At 47.1% G+C, this 16,645-nt stretch overlaps 1 protein-coding gene across 4 annotated transcripts in view; it reads left to right on the top strand.

The window, feature by feature from the left end:
• RTN4IP1 (reticulon 4 interacting protein 1) overlaps positions 1–16,645 on the top strand; it is a 50,033-nt gene that overhangs the window by 32,366 nt on the left and 1,022 nt on the right. For 3 of the 4 annotated variants that reach the window (XM_047761860.1, XM_047761833.1, XM_047761853.1), the window contains 3 exons: positions 795–931; positions 4,329–4,512; positions 8,019–8,111. In XM_047761860.1, coding sequence (XP_047617816.1) covers positions 795–931; positions 4,329–4,512; positions 8,019–8,111 — 414 coding nt within the window. Of the gene's footprint in view, positions 1–794; positions 932–4,328; positions 4,513–8,018; positions 8,112–14,972; positions 15,051–16,645 lie in introns of all 4 variants that reach the window. The other variant, XM_047761843.1, reaches the window with a different exon arrangement.

Raw genomic sequence — 16,645 nt, 5'->3', positions numbered from 1 at the left:
TGAACTACAAGTAATGCTCTCAAATTTGGCTAACAATGGCTCCCTTTTAATTCTATGAAATTGTCATTATGGAAAAGAATTATAGCAGTTTTGGAGCAGGATGCTTTCTGGACACTTAATGCTGAATCCTTAGTTCTTTTTATTTAAGTCTAGTTATTTTTAAATATATTTAAAATATAAGGCCTCTGCATTTTAAATCCTTGAAAGCATTTATATAGGTCTTTTTACTCTAGAGGAGAGGAACTGATCCATGTTTTGAAAATAAAATGGCCATGTTTTCTTCTCTTCTTAAGAGCCTTTATTACCCAGTACCTGACTGCTTTGACAGGTTGTCTGACTCAGGATTGTACTAGCACTTACTGGAGATGCAAATGAAGAGATGTTGCATTTTAATGTTCTGGATGATTTTTAAATACTCATTTTTCCGAGGACATGATTTTCTTTTCCCCATTGACCTCTGTCATTACTGAAAATGCTAAGCTCCCGTCTTTGCTGTTGCTGCTGAGGCACTGAGCCCTTCTCTAACTGGATTGGTTATAACTTCAGGACAGCAAGGCGACTGACTGTCTCAAACCAGGGAAAATGAGGTCTATTTCTTGGGTTTTTTTCTTCATGAACTAAAGTTTATTCATTTTTACTAGTTTCTGACAGATGGCTTCCTGTAGTTCTTGTTAAGATAAAGCGCTTAGAGTTCCCTGGAGATTATGCTGATATACGTATACATGGTGCCAACTTTTTTTTTTTTTTAAGTGCAGTTTTTTAACACCCCCCACCCCCTTGTCTTTTTTGGGCAGGTAATGAAAGCATGGGATGCTCACGTGACAGCAGTTTGCTCTCAGGATGCCAGTGAACTTGTCAGGAAGCTTGGGGCAGATGATGTAATCGATTACAAATCTGGAAATATGGAAGAGCAGTTGAAATCCTTCAAGCCGTATGTATTCAAACAGTGTTCACTTTGGGAAGGTGCGAACAAAGATAATTGATGATGCAAGTCTGAGATGGGTGGCGGCCTTATAGTCATGTTGGAATCTTAGAGAAGAATCTGTGAAAAACATTCTTTGTCACTAGAGGTCATGTAGGTTGGTTTCTGTTTTAACTCCAGCAGTTTATACAGTACAGTCATACAAGGTGATACATCCTGAGGAAGATATTTTGCTTTGCTGGTCTTTTGCTAATTTCTTTCTTCCCAGGCTAGGGGTCTAATCGTAGCTGTAGCCGCTGGCCTGTGCCACAGCCACAGCAACCCCAGATCCGAGCTGCATCTGCAACCTACACCACAGCTCACAGCAATACTGGATCCTTAACCCACTGAGTGAGGCCAGGGATCAAACCTACAACCTCATGGTTCCTAGTTGGATTCGCTTCTGCTGTGCCATGATGGGAACTCCTCTTTTGCTAATTTTTAAGTTAACATTTATTGCTGGTTTGTGAGAATTGGCAGAATTGGAAGTGCATTTCCTTCAGTGGCATTTGTCACCACAGGAAGAACATAGCGCAGTGTATGAAATACACGATTAGTGTTTTGGTTAATAATGAGGCTTTCAGAGAAGCAAAGGCAGTATAAATATCAGTAATGGGAGCCTGTGGATGTTCTCAGGCTGTGGTTGGACCGAATGTACCAAGCTGGAGAGGATTCTGGGCAGCAGCAGGGGAGTGCTAGTCTAGTCCCCTGTCTTCACCCAGCCCAGTCAGAGCTGCAGCACAGGCGCACCTGAGGAGCGTTTGGAAAGCTGTTTTACTGTTCCTATTGAGTTTTTCCTTTTTAAAATTAGTTTTTAGAAGCTAATTACATAGAAATATATTTTCGTGGGCTAAAGAAGAAGAGGGAGCCCCTGCCTGACACTGCCCAGCCTCTCTCAGCCAGCACCCCAGCTCCCAGCTGTATGTGTCTGGCTATGCAGCCAGGAGCCGCCAGCCCACTCAGCTTTCCTGCAGCTGTTCACACAGCATCTGCTCCTGCTCGGCAGCGCTCTAAACACTGGATAAGAGACTCGTTCCCCCTTTCAAGGGCTTATATTCTAGTCGTGCTCTCAAGAACTCTGATGCAGGGAAAGGGGAAAAAATGATTGTTTAGATGGGGTGGTGTAAGGAGTTCATGTTGTGGCTCAGCAGGTTAAAAAATTGACAGTGTCCGTGAGGACGTGGGTTTGATCCCTGGCCCTGCTCAGTGGGTTGAGTATCCTGTGTTGCTGTGAGCTGTGGTGTAGGCTGCAGATGCGGCTCAGATCCTCTGTTGCTGTGGCTGTGGTACAGGCTGGCAGCTGCAACTCAGATTCAACCCCTAGCCCAGAGGAGGAGAGGAGCACCTGTTCCAGGTGGAGGTAACACCAAAAATAAAGCCCCTGAGGCAGGAACACGCCGGGCACATTTGAGGACTGACACTGTCCCGTGGGAAATCCCTGCCTGTGTGTCAGGACCTAGGCCTCTCAGAGCTGGCTTCCAGACAGTGGTATTTTTGTTTGATCATCTCTCTTCTGCTGCTTCTAGGAGTAATATCAGGAGACGAAGGCCAAGGCCAGCACTTTCCCTCCCATCTACCATGAGTTTTAGGCCTGTCTGGACCCTTTCACCAGAGAAGAGAGACCCTGACAGGTTCAAGGCCAGAGCGCACCCAGTTAGCCTCCCATACCACACTGAATTCTGCCCCCTGTGTCTCTGGCTGTGACCTTGCCCCTTCTGCTGGCTCTTTTCCAGATCTCACTAGCTCAAATGTCGTCTGTTACTTTTTTAATGACCGATTTAGTTGCAACTGATCTCTACAACTTCTACCTGGAGGTTGGCCTTTTAATCCACTTAGAATAGATTTGTTCCTCCTTTTAAATAGCAACCTTTTTGATTTGAGTCTTAGAATTTTATAGTAGGAAAGGGCTTTGAAATCATTTAGCCCTACTCTATTGGGTTATAGTTGAGAAAATAAGGGCAGAGGATTCAGGAGTTTTTTCATGCTCAAGGTCATGCTGCTGAATCGTTAGTGGGAGAGCTGGGTCTACAGCCCAGTCTCTGGACTTCTTTTCTCAGGCAGTGCCAGTTCTGTAATACCAGACTGCCTTTAAGTTTTATTTAAAGTAAGTGGCATCATATTTATTTGAAATTTGGGAGTGAAATAGGAACTTAAAAGTAGAAACTTACTCATGAAAAGAATGTTCTGTTTTTTGTTTTTTTCTTTTTTCTTCTAGTGAGAAGAATAGTCATCTAGCAAGGTCATTCTCCTGCACTTTTTATCCTTCAATTTTTTTTGCCCTTTTTTAGTTTAGTCCCATGAAAGACTCAAGAGCCACAAAGTTGGCCAAAGCTGGTTTTAGAAGCTTTGATGTTTGACTTCATCCAGATGAATGTGAATTTGGAAGGGAAAAAGGATTTACCAAAAAGGAATTCCTCTATTAATTTGTTTAATTTATAAGCATGCATTCTCTAAATAGATCTTTGTTTTCAGAAATATTTTAAAGCTTCATTGGGTTTTATCCCCTTTAAGTAGAATGTAGTGATTGTAGCAATTTTAGATTAGATTTAAGGAGTTGAATATCTGTCAGTTCCCGTGGATTCCATTATGACTGGATTTTTTGGCATGTTAGAGCAGAGCTGAAGACTAAAAGTGAGCTGTTGGGTTCTCTTTATATATTGTGCTGATTTCGTGCATGGAAACCAGAAAAAGAAAATTCCAGAAAGTGAAGAGGATGCTTCTACAAGCAGTTCTGATTGTGGAGGGAATAAAAGCGAATCATCCCATGTGGGTCAAAACCTAATACACTTTGCTCTCAAGTATTCATGTGGATAAAAGAATACTTTGACTTATATTGGGTGGGTGGTTTTGCAGATTTCTGTGAAGTTTTAGTTAGTTGAGTTTCTCAGCCTTGGCAACCTTAGTGTCTCAATTATTGACATTTTGGTCTTGAAACTTTTTTGTTGCGAGGGGCTGTTCTTTCTGTTGTAGGACATTCATCATCATCCCTGGACTCTAGATACCAGTACCCTCTTCCCCCCACTTCCTCCAATTGTGACAACTAAAAATGTCTCTGGATATTGCCTAGTATGTCTCCTGGAGGCCAAAATCACTCTCGGTTGGAAACCACTTGTTGAAGTCCTTCTTAAAGTATTAGAAAATAAGATGATTGTTACGACCAAAAAATAAAAAAAAAATAAAATCTCATTTGACTTACCTTGGAGAAAACCCAGAGATCCAGTAAGTGGGTGTGTCCTTTTCTCCTTCGTTGGAGCAGCTGCCCCTCTGCTGCTGTGAGCTGTCACTGCAACAGACCTGGTAGCCAACTGGTGATGGGAGCCCTGGTAAAGGCTGACCAGGATGTTTTGATTTGATTCTTTCTCTCCAGGTTTGATTTTATCCTCGACAATGTTGGTGGATCCACCGAAACATGGGCTCTAAATTTTCTCAAGAAGTGGTCAGGAGCCACATATGTGACTTTGGTGACTCCTTTCCTCCTGAACATGGACCGGTTGGGCATAGCAGACGGCATGTTGCAGACAGGCGTCACCGTGGGTTCGAAGACGCTCAAGGTAGGCGGGGGAGTCTTGGGTGGTGAGAGCAAGCAGGTGCCTCGTGCTTCTGAAACTTGGTTTCCTCCCAGCCAGTTTCTTTTCTCTTGGAGGCAGCACAGCACAGTGGCTGCAAGTGGGATCTCTGGAGTCACATGTGGGCGGGGGACAAATTCTGGCCTCCACTCGGTAGCCATGCAACCTTGTGCAAATTACTTACATCATTCAGTCTCAACATTTTCACCTGTAAAATGAAGCTAATGCCATAGCTCCCTTACTGTGTGTCCTAAGGATTAAATGGGATAATCCATGTGAAGAACTTGTCACAATGCCTAGTACCTAAGAAGCTCTTGTTAAATGGTAGCCTTCATATTAATGATTACTGCTTCTCTTGATTCCATCTGATAGACCTTCTGCTTTTTCCCTGTCTGTACCTGATGGCCCTCTCCCTGTTTCACCAGTCTCTGTATATAGTCTCTCATTTATGAAGGCAGAAGCTTTATGAAGACAGCTTAGAGCCAGCTGTTTTCATTGTGGTAGCCTTGGGATGGGCCATTCATTTCCAGGCTGGGGCTTTCGAACCTTTCGAGGTCCATGGGCATTTTTTTGAATTTCAGAAACCTGAAGGAAATTGTATTCTTAGGCTACATGGACAAATGGCATCATCATGCTTTTCTGGAATTATATCAACTTGTCCTGACAGTGCATATCTCATGTACATCAGAAACTCTAGCTATTGATGGCATTCCGGGAGTTTCTAAGACCTGATTATCCCGATTTTGTTACCAGGGCCATTAGGTGCTATGTCACCTAACTGAACACATCAGGGTGTGCTGGGCCTTGAAGACTAGCACAGACTAGCACCAGTGCAGGATGCTGGCTCCAGAGTCTGCTCTTGACCCAGTGCTCACAGTGCTGGCAGAGGCTTATGTAGTGTCATGTTATGCACTGTTGGTAATTACAGAGCTTTGGCTTCAAATCTGAACTAGTGTTGAAATGGAGGAAGTAATAGAAGAAAATAGAGATGCATTTTGTTTTTTAAATTGAACAAAATGCATCGGGCTCAGGAGAAAAAGCAGTAGAAGGTTCCTCGAGGGTGAAGAGATTATGACTCATGTTGATAGCCGACCCTGGCCCATATTTACAAGATGACTGGTGTGATAGTTATCTTTAGCTTCTTCTTGATTCCAGAAATGAATTTGGAACCTTGTGGGGGGTGGAATTTAGGACCTTGGTCTCTTGAATGTTATGCACTAACCACATCTGTAGAGGAAGAAGAGCCATGGTGGAGGAGACCGCTCCTGAGCCCCTAGGGGCTGCGTCTGGGTGACAGAAGTGAACGGCCAGGCACTGTGCTCCGGCTTCTTTATTGTCACTTGATTCAGACGGCAGCCAGACACAGCATCCACGAGGTGCTTTGTGGTAGGGAAAGGAATCTTAGCTGTCCTTTGTCTCTTCTTTTCCTTTTCACAAAACCCAGGCTTCCGACGTGCTTTAAAATGTAAGTTTAAATTTTCTGTAAGATTTCACAGTTTGTACTTCAGTGAGCCCTCTTACAAGTTAACCTTCAGCCTTGTCCTCTGAGAGCGAAACAGGCATAGCTCTCTTCATTTTCCCTTTTCCCCTTCTTGAAAGATGATAGCGGTACTCTCATGTGGAAGCCTTTTAAGTAGTTTCTGATGTCTTTCTGAGCATGTGCACAGTTAAAGCCTCATTGTACTGCCTGCCTGCTTCGGTTTACTCTCTCCTGTACTAGCCTGGAAAAAATGCAGACTCCTTAGAGCAGAACATCAAAATTCTGCTGTTTCTGACCAAAAGTTTCGCTTTACAGGGCAACCTACTGTAAAGAATTGCAGATATGGCGGTTGTGACCGTCGCTATTCTTTCTTGAAAACCCTAAATAATTATCAGACTATTTAAATTGTAGCCTGTAAGGCCAGACCTTAGGGAGAAGTACATGAACCGGTCTTCTGTGACTGTATTTAACTGGACCTGCTCCAAGCTTGGAACAGTTACAGTGCCTCTGGTTTCCAGCTACCTAAGGCTTCGAATGTGGTTGGTTTTTGTTTTTTTTTTTAAGTTCGTTGCCTAGACCAGTGCGTCCTGGCCTCTTTCATCCTGTGACACACACACAGAACATGATAGTATTTGCATAGCATGTTGAAACTGCTCTGCTGTCAAGTGCGAACTACCATTAGCCCAGGCTCTGCCTTGCTACCCCGAGGGCTTGTCTTACCTCTTCTAAGGTGAACTTGGCTCTCTTTGCATCTGTGGTCCTGGGATAATTATGAATGGTGACCCCTTTAACTCTTAGAGTTGTTCCAGGTTAGACGGTGAACCTAGGGTCACTCAGCCAAACCAGTAAGCCGTTGCTGGCACACCACTTGCAGAGCTCTGCCTAGACGACAGAGCTGTCTGTCTTTCCACCATCTTAAACTCCAACTTGGCCTTGCCCCCCAGACTTTGCTCAGTAAGCTTTCCCTCCAGTCCTAGATAAATATATATTGAATACTGTCTATGTATAAGGCACTTTACATACATTATCATTTCATCCTTCCAGTATCCCTGTCGACTAGGTGGTGGTACCGCCATTTTACAGGCCAGGAAACAGGTCGACAGAAGTCGCTTCACCTAAATAACACAGCTATGAAGGCCTGAGGTAGAGTAGCTGGGGTGTTCTACCACACCTGCTGGCTTTACGCCGTGAGGGCAGCTGATCATCCTGCTGAGGGTTGTGAGACAGCTCAGTGGAGAGAGTCTGAGCTCGCCCAGCAGGTGTGGGGAGGGAGGCACAGGGTCTGAGTGGCTCCCATCTGATGCATTTGAATTGGGCAGGTTATTGGTGTATCATGGAGAACCTCTGCTGGTTCAATAATGACCTACCCGACATAAAGAATCAGCGTTAGAAATGAGTATGGCAGTAGGGTGGTCATGAACCCTCTTGGTGTAAGATTTTTGCTTCTGTTCACCAGGGGCCGTTCTGTCCCATAATAGATTAGCTCACTAGGGACTTGCTGTAACTATAGGGGAAGATCCACCGTGATGCATGAGGAACATTACACTTTGTTTTGCCTTTAAATGTCTTATTCCTCTCAGAGCTAGGAAAAAAAAAAAAATCAGGATTGGTTTTCTTGTCTAAGATCATATTTTGGTGCCCTGTTGCCCTTAAAGCTTTCTTAAGTCAAAAGCCTTTTCTGATGTCTCAAGTCTCGAGATCTCCTAGGGAAGAAATTGAGGAAGACTTGAGACTGTCATCTTAAGAAGAGCTTTCCTGTGCTTCCTTGCTTGTCAGTCAAGAGCCTGAGTTCACATGAATATGTTTCTGTTGATTTACTTATCTATGAAACATTTATGGAGCATCTGCTGTCAGTCACTGTGCTGAGGTGCTGGGTGTACGGCTCATTGTGTCAGCGGGCAGAGGGAAAGCGGTCTGTCCATCTCAGTCTTCCGGGAAATACGTTTCCCTGAATTTGCACTTGGATTTTATTCTTTCCAAAGTTTGACATGTTTTATTTTCTTCTTTTTAGCATTTCTGGCAAGGAGTCCATTACCGCTGGGCCTTTTTCATGGCCAGTGGTCCATATCTGGATGACATTGCAGAACTGGTGGATGCAGGAAAGGTATGTGTATTGCCAGGGTGCCGCTTGTTATCCCAGTGCCCTCCCAGCAAGCCTGGTGAGTGGGAACTCAGCAGAGGTAGGCTTGGCCAGTGTCTATGAGCCTTACACGCCAAGCTGAAGGACTATGTCCTGGGTTCTGTCTCCATAGAGTCATAGACATAGATTGCTGCATTTGAAAAAGGAGTTCCCATTGTGGCTCAGTGGAAACAAATCTGACTAGTATCCATGAAGACGCAGGTGGGTCTCTCTCAGTGGGTTAAAGATCCAGCATTGCCTTGAGCTGTGGTGTAGGTTGCATTTGCAGCTCGGATCCTGTGTTACTTGTGGCTATGGTGTAGGTCGGTAGCTATAGCTCCAATTCGACCCCTAGCCTGGGAACCTCCATATGCTGCGGATGTGGCCCTAAAAAAGACAAAAAAAGAAAAAAGGGCTTATACCATCTGGTTTACAGATGAAGAGGCAGGCTCAGAGAGCTTCTGTGATTTTCCCCAAGACTTAGTTACATGGTAGCAGAGGTGGGCAGCGAATTTTGGCAGCAGTCCTGAAAAGATGACACCATGAAGGCAGTCGCTGCACAGAGGTGGGGACACACCTGTGACTTTACAGTTAGACTTGCTTCCAGAGCTTCTTTAGTCCAAGCGTGAGGCTGCTTTGGAGGCAAGCAGATTTCCAGATAAACTGTGGAATCTAAACTCCAGGCAGACCTGGACTGGAAATCCGGTCCCTGTGTCTCCAGTTCCCAGGCCAGAATAGTAACATCGATGGCAAATAAATGGTAGGTCTGAGAGGGTCAGCAGAAAAAACTGGTTGCCATTTGACTACTCGGGTCTGTCCTTCAGTGGACCTCATGGGGAAGGGACTGCAGGCTGTAGCCTGGTCAGCCCTTTTTGGGGGTTGAAAGGCCTCTCAGGCTGCTGGAGGTTGAAAGGGTCCTCAGCGACCACCTGCTTATTTGAGTTCTTCTATGATTTTAACTGCCCAGACATGCCATCACTGGAAGAATAATCCAAAAGCAGACTCATGTGGTGGTGCTGATATTTATGAGAAATCATATAGAATTAGAGAGTGGAGAAACTTATACACCCTAGAGGGTTGCATGAGGTCATATGTAAAGTGATCCTCATTTTATAGGTGGGAAAACTGGCTGAAAGGGATAAAGGGACGTGCTCAAATTTGTAGAAGTGGGACCAGAGCTCACACTTCTGATCCCATTCTGGGCCTTTCCCTCCCCACCATGCTGCTGGACTCAGTGCTTGCAGCCAATCTGGGACTTGAGCTTAAATTGTCTTGTCCTTGTCATTTTCCAGTGGGCAGGGAAAAGGGTTGGAACAGGGCCAGCCTCACACCATGTGATCCTTGCTAAGCCCCATGGAAGGAGACCCTGGAGATGGGTTTTCTTGTGCTGGCACCTGCCCCTTGCTGGCCCATTTCATCTTTCCATTTTGGTTTTGGAAAAGAGTGCAGTTTAGGAACCACTGGCTGCTTTCTGTGAATTTACTTTTTTAATTCTGTTATAGCCAAGGAACTTCCGATAGGAAATGGCCCACTACTATTTCCCAAATATTTTGGTCGCAAGTTTGTGTGCCTTTTCTCAGACTTCCAAGCCTTGAGGTATACTGGGTGGACGGCTCAGCCTTGTTGTGACTGGAAGCAAGGACCTCTCTGTAGGGCTTGCCCCACATCCCACAGGGATGCTTATTTTATTTCTGGGAAGAAGGAAATGGATCATCATGAGATAGTGAGCCCATAGTTCTTCCTAGTGCTAAGTGTGGGTGGAGCCCCATCATTAGGTCGTTGTCCCCCAGAAGTCACCACACATGTCCTGATATCCGCTCCAGACTGTCCACATGCTTTTCTCTGCTCTTTTATATTCAAAATATTGTGACTCCCTCTACCTGGAAATTACTATTTATGCAACAGAGAAGAGAGGCAGCTTGTGTACGTACCTGTTGTGTTCGGTAGGTAACTGGAAGAAGAGCTAAATGAGGACACGATGGAAATAAAGATGCCCTTGGAGTGTCCTGGGGTGGGGGCTAGTGAGGAGGTGTTCCTTTGGCCTCCGATTCTCCTTTCGCCAGGGTCACATGGGCACGGGGGTCATTCTGTCAGTGAAGGGCTCTGAGACTGTGGAAGCTAACTTGTGATAGTAGATGCCACAGAGGCCAGCTGTGTTTTCGTGCGTCCTGCTTCTTTTTGGGTGTGAGAGATCTTTGCCTGTCTACACTGGTAACTAGAAAGGATAATAGAACAGACCTACCGGAGGAGTTCCCATCGTGGTGCAGTGGTTAATGCATCTGACTAGGAACCATGAGGTTGTGGGTTCGATCCCTGGCCTTGCTCAGTGGGTTAAGGATCCGGCGTTGCCAGGAGCTGTGGTGTAGGTTGCAGATGCGGCTCAGATCCCTTGTTGTTGTGGCTCTGGCATAGGCTGGTGGCTACAGCTCCGATTCGACCTCTAGCCTGGGAACCCCCATATGCCATGGGTATGGCCCTAGAAAAAAGACAAAAAGACCAAAAAAAAAAAAAAAAGAACAGACCTACCTGCATATCGTGTAGTTAGTAAAGATTGTTAAGCTGGCCAAGGACACTGGAATTCTGCCAGCTTTGGCTGAGAGCTTCATGAATGTAATTAGCATGTATCTGATAGAGGAGCTGTAGTTGTTTTGGGGGGCAGTATGAAGCCATGAACCCAAAGGGCCTACTCTTTTAAAAACTTAAAACTAAAAAAAAAAAAGAAAAAGGAGTTCCCGTTGCAGCACAGTGGAAATGAATCTGACTAGGAACCATGAGGTTGTGGGTTTGACCCTGGCCTTGCTCAGTGGGTCAAGGATCTGGCATTGCTGTAAGCAGTGGTGTAGGTTGCAGACACGGCTCGGATTCTGTATTGCTGTGGCTTTGGCACAGGCCAGCGGCTACAGCTCCAGTTGAACTCCTAGCCTGGGAACTTCCATGTGCTGCGGGTGCGGCCCTGAAAAAAAAAAAAAAAAGTGTGTGTGTGTGTATATACATATGTATATGTACACACTTAAAGCTTTTTAATAAGTAATACATTTATAAGGTTCAGAAGCCCAAAGGAAGGAAAAGTTATTTCCTATGATCTTCCTCTGTCTCCTGTCCCTCCGTCACTGGGATTCTCTGTGTCCGACAACCAGCAGTACCGGTTTCTTGAGTGTTCCAAAGCTGCTCTGAGTTTCAGTAGGGTGAAACAAAAGGATGGTTTACAATTAGTGCATTGAGTTGGATGGGCTTCTCCTCTTTATGTACCTTATGGCTGAAGTTTGTTGGCATTTTCTCCTAAGCACAGTAAACATTTCCTGGTTTTGTACTATTTAGCAAACTTTTGTTGGTGGGCAGTGGGAAGCCCATAGCAAATATTATATTCAGGCCAAATATACATCATTGATTAGCATACTCAAAGATTAGAAACAGGAAAACCAAGCACATAGCTCGTTTCTTGTCCTCACCTCCTGCCACGCCACCCTCCCACTAGGAGATGGAGACCCTAGAGAGTACATGACATGTTCAAGGTCACACAGTCAGGAAGCGCCCAAGTCTCTTGCCCTCTGGGACAGTTCCTTCCACCATCCATTGCTGCCTTTATAATCGAGGCAGAAATAGGTAAAAAACAAATCCCTCATACAAGCTTATTCTTTTCTGCTTGCCTAAATGGTCATCCAGACATTAGCTAGGTGGAGTTTGAATTCTACCTACCAAATCCTCTTCTGGTATTTCTCAGTATCTTTGAGGACCGAGAGGAGGTGGTAAGGCGGGTCTTTTAGATCAGAGTCAGCTCCTGATGACAGTGGCTGTGCTCTGAGGGAGAATATCCATACGTGTTTGCTTCTTTGTGCACATGTCAGCTTCCTGTTGCTGCTGCAGCACAGCACCATATGTAAACAACATAGCTTAAAACAACGCAAATGTGTTGTTTTTATAGTCCGGGAGGTAAGAAGTCCAAAGTACGTGAGCAGGCTGCATTCCTCCTGGAGGCTGGCTGCGGTGAGAATGTTTCCTCGCCTTCTCAGCTTCTTTCTAGGGGCCACCGGTGTTCTGACTCCCAGCCCTGCATCGCTTTGGCCTCTGCTCTGTCATCCTGTCTCTGTCTCTGACTGACCTCTTAGCACACCTGCGAAGCCCCTTTTGCCATGTAAGTTATCATAGTCCCAGGTTTGGGGGAGATGCAGACATCTTTGAGGGTGTTCTGCCTCCCACAATACATAAAATACCTCAAGAGAGTGAAAGAAACTTGAACTGTTGGATTGGTTGCTGCCCCTGGGAGGAGGGGAACTCAAAGGCTAGGGATCAAGTATGGGAGGGAGGAAATTGTTTTGAATATGTGTAGCACACATGTGTCCTTGATGTAACTGTTAAGGCTACTTGAGCCCACAGGTCCATTCAAGATCCTGGATGGCCAGGCAGGCCTCTTAGTTGAGCTATGATGTGGCTATCTCAGTTTTTTTGGAGGGTTAGGTGGTTGTTGTTGTTGTTGTTGTTATTTTTGGCAGTGCCCACAGCATGTGGAAGTTCCCAGGCCAGGGACCAAATCCAAGCTACAGCATCAACCTGAACCACTGCAATGACTATACCAGATCCTTAACCACCATGCCAAGGAAACTCCTCAGTTTATTCTGGCCAGCATGGGAATAGTTCCTATGTAACTTGTTTGAATTTAGTGGGCCCTCTGCTTCACCCAGTGGGGTGTGGAGGGATGTGCTGGCCACACAGAGTTCCATCCTGAGCGGTGCTTGTCCGCTGGAACTTTCTGCAGTGGTGGAAGTGTTCTCTGTCTGCATAGTCTAGCTACACGTGGCTGTTGAACACTTGAAGTGTGACTGGTGCAACTGAGGGACTAAATTTTACATTTTATTTACTTTTATTAACTAGGCCCATGTGGCTCAAAGTGACTGTTTTGGATGGCGCCACCATAGAGAAATGTCGTATGTCCTGGGGCAGATGATCTTGCAGAGCCCTCTTGGGGCAGCTCGGCCCTAGTTTTGCAATGAACTGTATTCCTAAACTTTAAGCTCCTTATTTGCAACTGGATTTTTTTTCCTCCTTAGAAGGAATCTAATGGTTTGGGATGGATCCCCGGGACCTCCAGGAGAGTGCTGTCTTGCCTGATGGGGTAGACACCTCATGGACCCCACAGCCTTGATGTTACTAACGTTTTCAGATGCCACTGATATCGTTTCTGGGGGAAATGCAGGCCGAGCTTCTCCTCTCCTCTTCTGGCTGGAAGGGGTGCCCTTTTTCAGGATGGCCTAGGGACAAGTCCTGGATGCTTCCAGATTGGGCACATTTACTCCATTGGAGAGCGCCCCCATCCCCCACCCCACCTCCCATCTTCCAGCCTGAGCTTTCCACCTGGGGCCAGGTAGTTCAAGAAATAGCAAGTCTGAGCAAAGCCCACCTTCTTTTGTCTGCTTCTTGCCTCCATTGTTTAAGCTCCCCTTTCCCCTTTCCCCTGACTCCGGAGATACTGAACCTGGAGCAGAGCTCAGGGCCACACCTGTCAAGAGCTTGTGCTGGGCTAAATCCTGCTGCCCCAGGGCCTGGGGCCCCGGGGCACAGGTGTGTGGACCCGGGTCTCCCTGTGTCTCTGCCACCTGGCTGTGTCCTCACTCTCCCTGCCCTGAGATCCTTTTCTGTGCCCAGTGGAGGCTGCGGCCGAGGGTCTGGGGAAGAGGTGGAGAGACTGGGGCTTCCTTCCCCGGAATGCTCCCACGCCCTGCAGTGAGGGTATCGCGGGCCCAGAACCCTGACTCTGGCTCCTCTGCTATAAGTGCTGACCTTGCATTTTGTACTTCACCACTTGGCTTCAGTTTCCTAGTCTGCCCAGCAGACCGATCAGAGATTTCCATCCCTTTTAGGTGCTACTACTGCTCTGTGATTCCTGCAGAGAAGTGGGGGTTGCAGTGGGGGAGCCCCTCTGCCTGCGCCAGGTGCCTGGGTGCTGCCCCATCCATCAGCTCTCCCCTGCTCCTGGCTTGGAGGATTTTCTTTCCAGAGAGGGTTTCTGCCTCAGCTGCCAGTGAGCAACAATATTCTGAGGAGGTTGAGGTTCCCATTGTCCGTGTTGTCCTAGAAGGAGTGTCAGGCAGCAGGTGCCAAACGCCATGGCCTGGCTCTATACGGCCTTTGTGTGGGGAAGGGAAGGCACACTCAGGAGAGCCTGAATTTGGGTCCGAGACTGGAAGGAATGCTGCTGCTGTGGGCGCCTGTCTGCTGTGAGCCCCGCGTGTCCTAGCGGCTGGGAGGTGCGGTGTGGAGCCCACCGCTTTATACCAGGGCTCCCTGTGCTGGCCCGACTACAGCAGTGTCATCACATGAATGTCCCCACCTCACTGCGAGTAACCTTTCTTTCCCCTCTCTGGCTTTCTACCCTGATCCCTTTGTCCGTAACAAGCAGGCATTCTCGGTCCGAGGTGAGGCTGTACACAGACACTGCCTCATTATCCCGTTAAGCTTGGTTTGCTGTCACATGATCAGCCAACAGTGGCATTTGCCTGCCTGTTAATCGAAAGCCCTTTTTTTTCATTGTCATTTATGGGAAGAGCTGAATGCCCGTTATGCCATAGTCAGCCCTCTGGGATTATTCGCCACAATAGGCCTGACCAGCCAGATTAAAGTGGCAGTGGCTGCGAGCTGCCTGTGTCATCAGTTCAGAGTCTGGGTCTCCAGTCAGGTTCTAAAGTGGACAGAGCCAGGAGGGCCAGGCCATTCAAGTCTGGAGTGGAGCAGGTGGATTCCCGGTTTCTCTGAGACCTCTCGAGATGCCACTGCTGTGTTGCTTTTGTCGCTGGCGTTCAGTGCACAGTGACAGTGTTATTGCGTTCTTTCTTTTCTTGATTTCTCTCTCAGGTGCCTGCTTCGTGTACCTGCTCTGCCTTAGTGCCTGGCACTTAGAAGGCAGACACTTCATCGTTGTGCAGTGGATGGGTATGTGCATGATGCGAGTCAGGAACCCTAAGCATGAGGCGAAAGGGTGCGGGGATGCCCACTCTGATGTGCAGAGAACTCACCCAAGAAGCTGATTTAAAATGCATTGTCACCGCTCCATCCCTAGAAACTGATTTAGTTGTTCTGACAGGAGATGAGGACTCTGCATTTTAGCATGCATTCAGGTGAGCCTTTCCAAGTAATCAGCTTCCAAAAAAAGTGTCCTAGTGGCTTGGAGAGGGGTGGGTTCACAGGGTTTTCGGGTGGGACGTGCAGGGAAGAACTTGGACGCATTTTACGCTTTTATCAGACAAGACAATAGGTTTCCTCTAACAAGCTGGTGCAGATCTGTTCTGTTCGTGCGGGCGGGCATGTTGGGGGAGACCGAGGTCACGCTCAGCCTGATGGGGAGCAGGGGAGCGGTGGCGCTGATTTCCAGCATGTCCTCCACAGGTGAGATGGGCCTGGTAGCACAGGGACCAGGTACTTGCCATCTCGGTGGCCTGGACACGGGGCCCAGAGACCGGATCCTTAGCTGGTAGGGTCCCTTAGCATGAGGCAGGCCAGCCAGGATGCAGGCTGGGATGATGCATTGTACTCCTTGACTGCCTTTCCTCACCTTAGGATTTTAGGAATAGACGTGGAAAGCAGCTAGTGGCCTGAAAGCTTAGTGCACAGTGGCACAGAGAACAGAACAAATCTGGCCTTTCCATTTACAACTTACATAGTAAGTTGGGCAACTTACATAGTTCTGTGCCGTAATTTCTTCATCTGTAAAGTGAGAATACCAGAGGAAACCTATTGTCTTGTCTGATAAAAGCGTAAAATGCGTCCAAGTTCTTCCCTGCACAGCCCACCCGAAAACCCTGTGAACCCACCCCTCTCCAAGCCACTGGGACACTGCTTTTTTTTTGGTCTTTTTGTCTTTTAGGGCCACATCTGTGGCATGTGGCGGTTCCCAGGCTAGGGGTCTAATCGGAGCTATAGCCTCCGGCCACAGCCACAGCCACAGCCACGTGGGATCTGAGCCGCGTCTGTGACTGACCACAGCTCATGGCAATGCTGGATCCTTAACCCACTAGGTGAGGCCAGGGATGGAACCTGCGTTCTCATGGCTGCTAGTCAGATTTGCTAACCACTGAGCCACGACAGGAACTTCCCTGGCTACTGCTTTTACTCAGAGATTATCCTGGTTGTGTGTACAAGAGAATTTTCAGCTCTTTGGAGAACTTTTGGAGTCTGAGATGCGCTCTCTGGTGGCAGGGCTGTGAAGCTCACACGAGAGGAAGGTCCAATCAGGTGATCTGAGTACCAGGCACTTCTTCCTCCTGTAAAGGAAAAGGGGGGCTATATGTAGGCTCGTCCCCTCTGACGCCTCATCTCCACCTGTGGGGCTGTGGGAGGTGGGCCACCCCTGAAACACCCAGTGGTTAGTTACTAATTTTTGCTTGAAGTTTTGAAAAGGTGAGTTCAGCTAGCTTTGTGCACTGGGAGAGAGGGCACCAACTGGTTCTAGTTTCGAAAGGAGGTTGCTGGCAGTGCTAATGATGGATTAAAAAGCAGCAGCATCAAGCCTTTATGAGATTGCATTCCTG

The sequence above is a fragment of the Phacochoerus africanus genome, chromosome 2, assembly GCF_016906955.1.
Source record: "Phacochoerus africanus isolate WHEZ1 chromosome 2, ROS_Pafr_v1, whole genome shotgun sequence".
NCBI classification, from domain to species: domain Eukaryota; kingdom Metazoa; phylum Chordata; class Mammalia; order Artiodactyla; family Suidae; genus Phacochoerus; species Phacochoerus africanus.
Note: the sequence above shows the minus strand (reverse complement) of the source record. Positions and strands in the feature narration are given on the sequence as shown.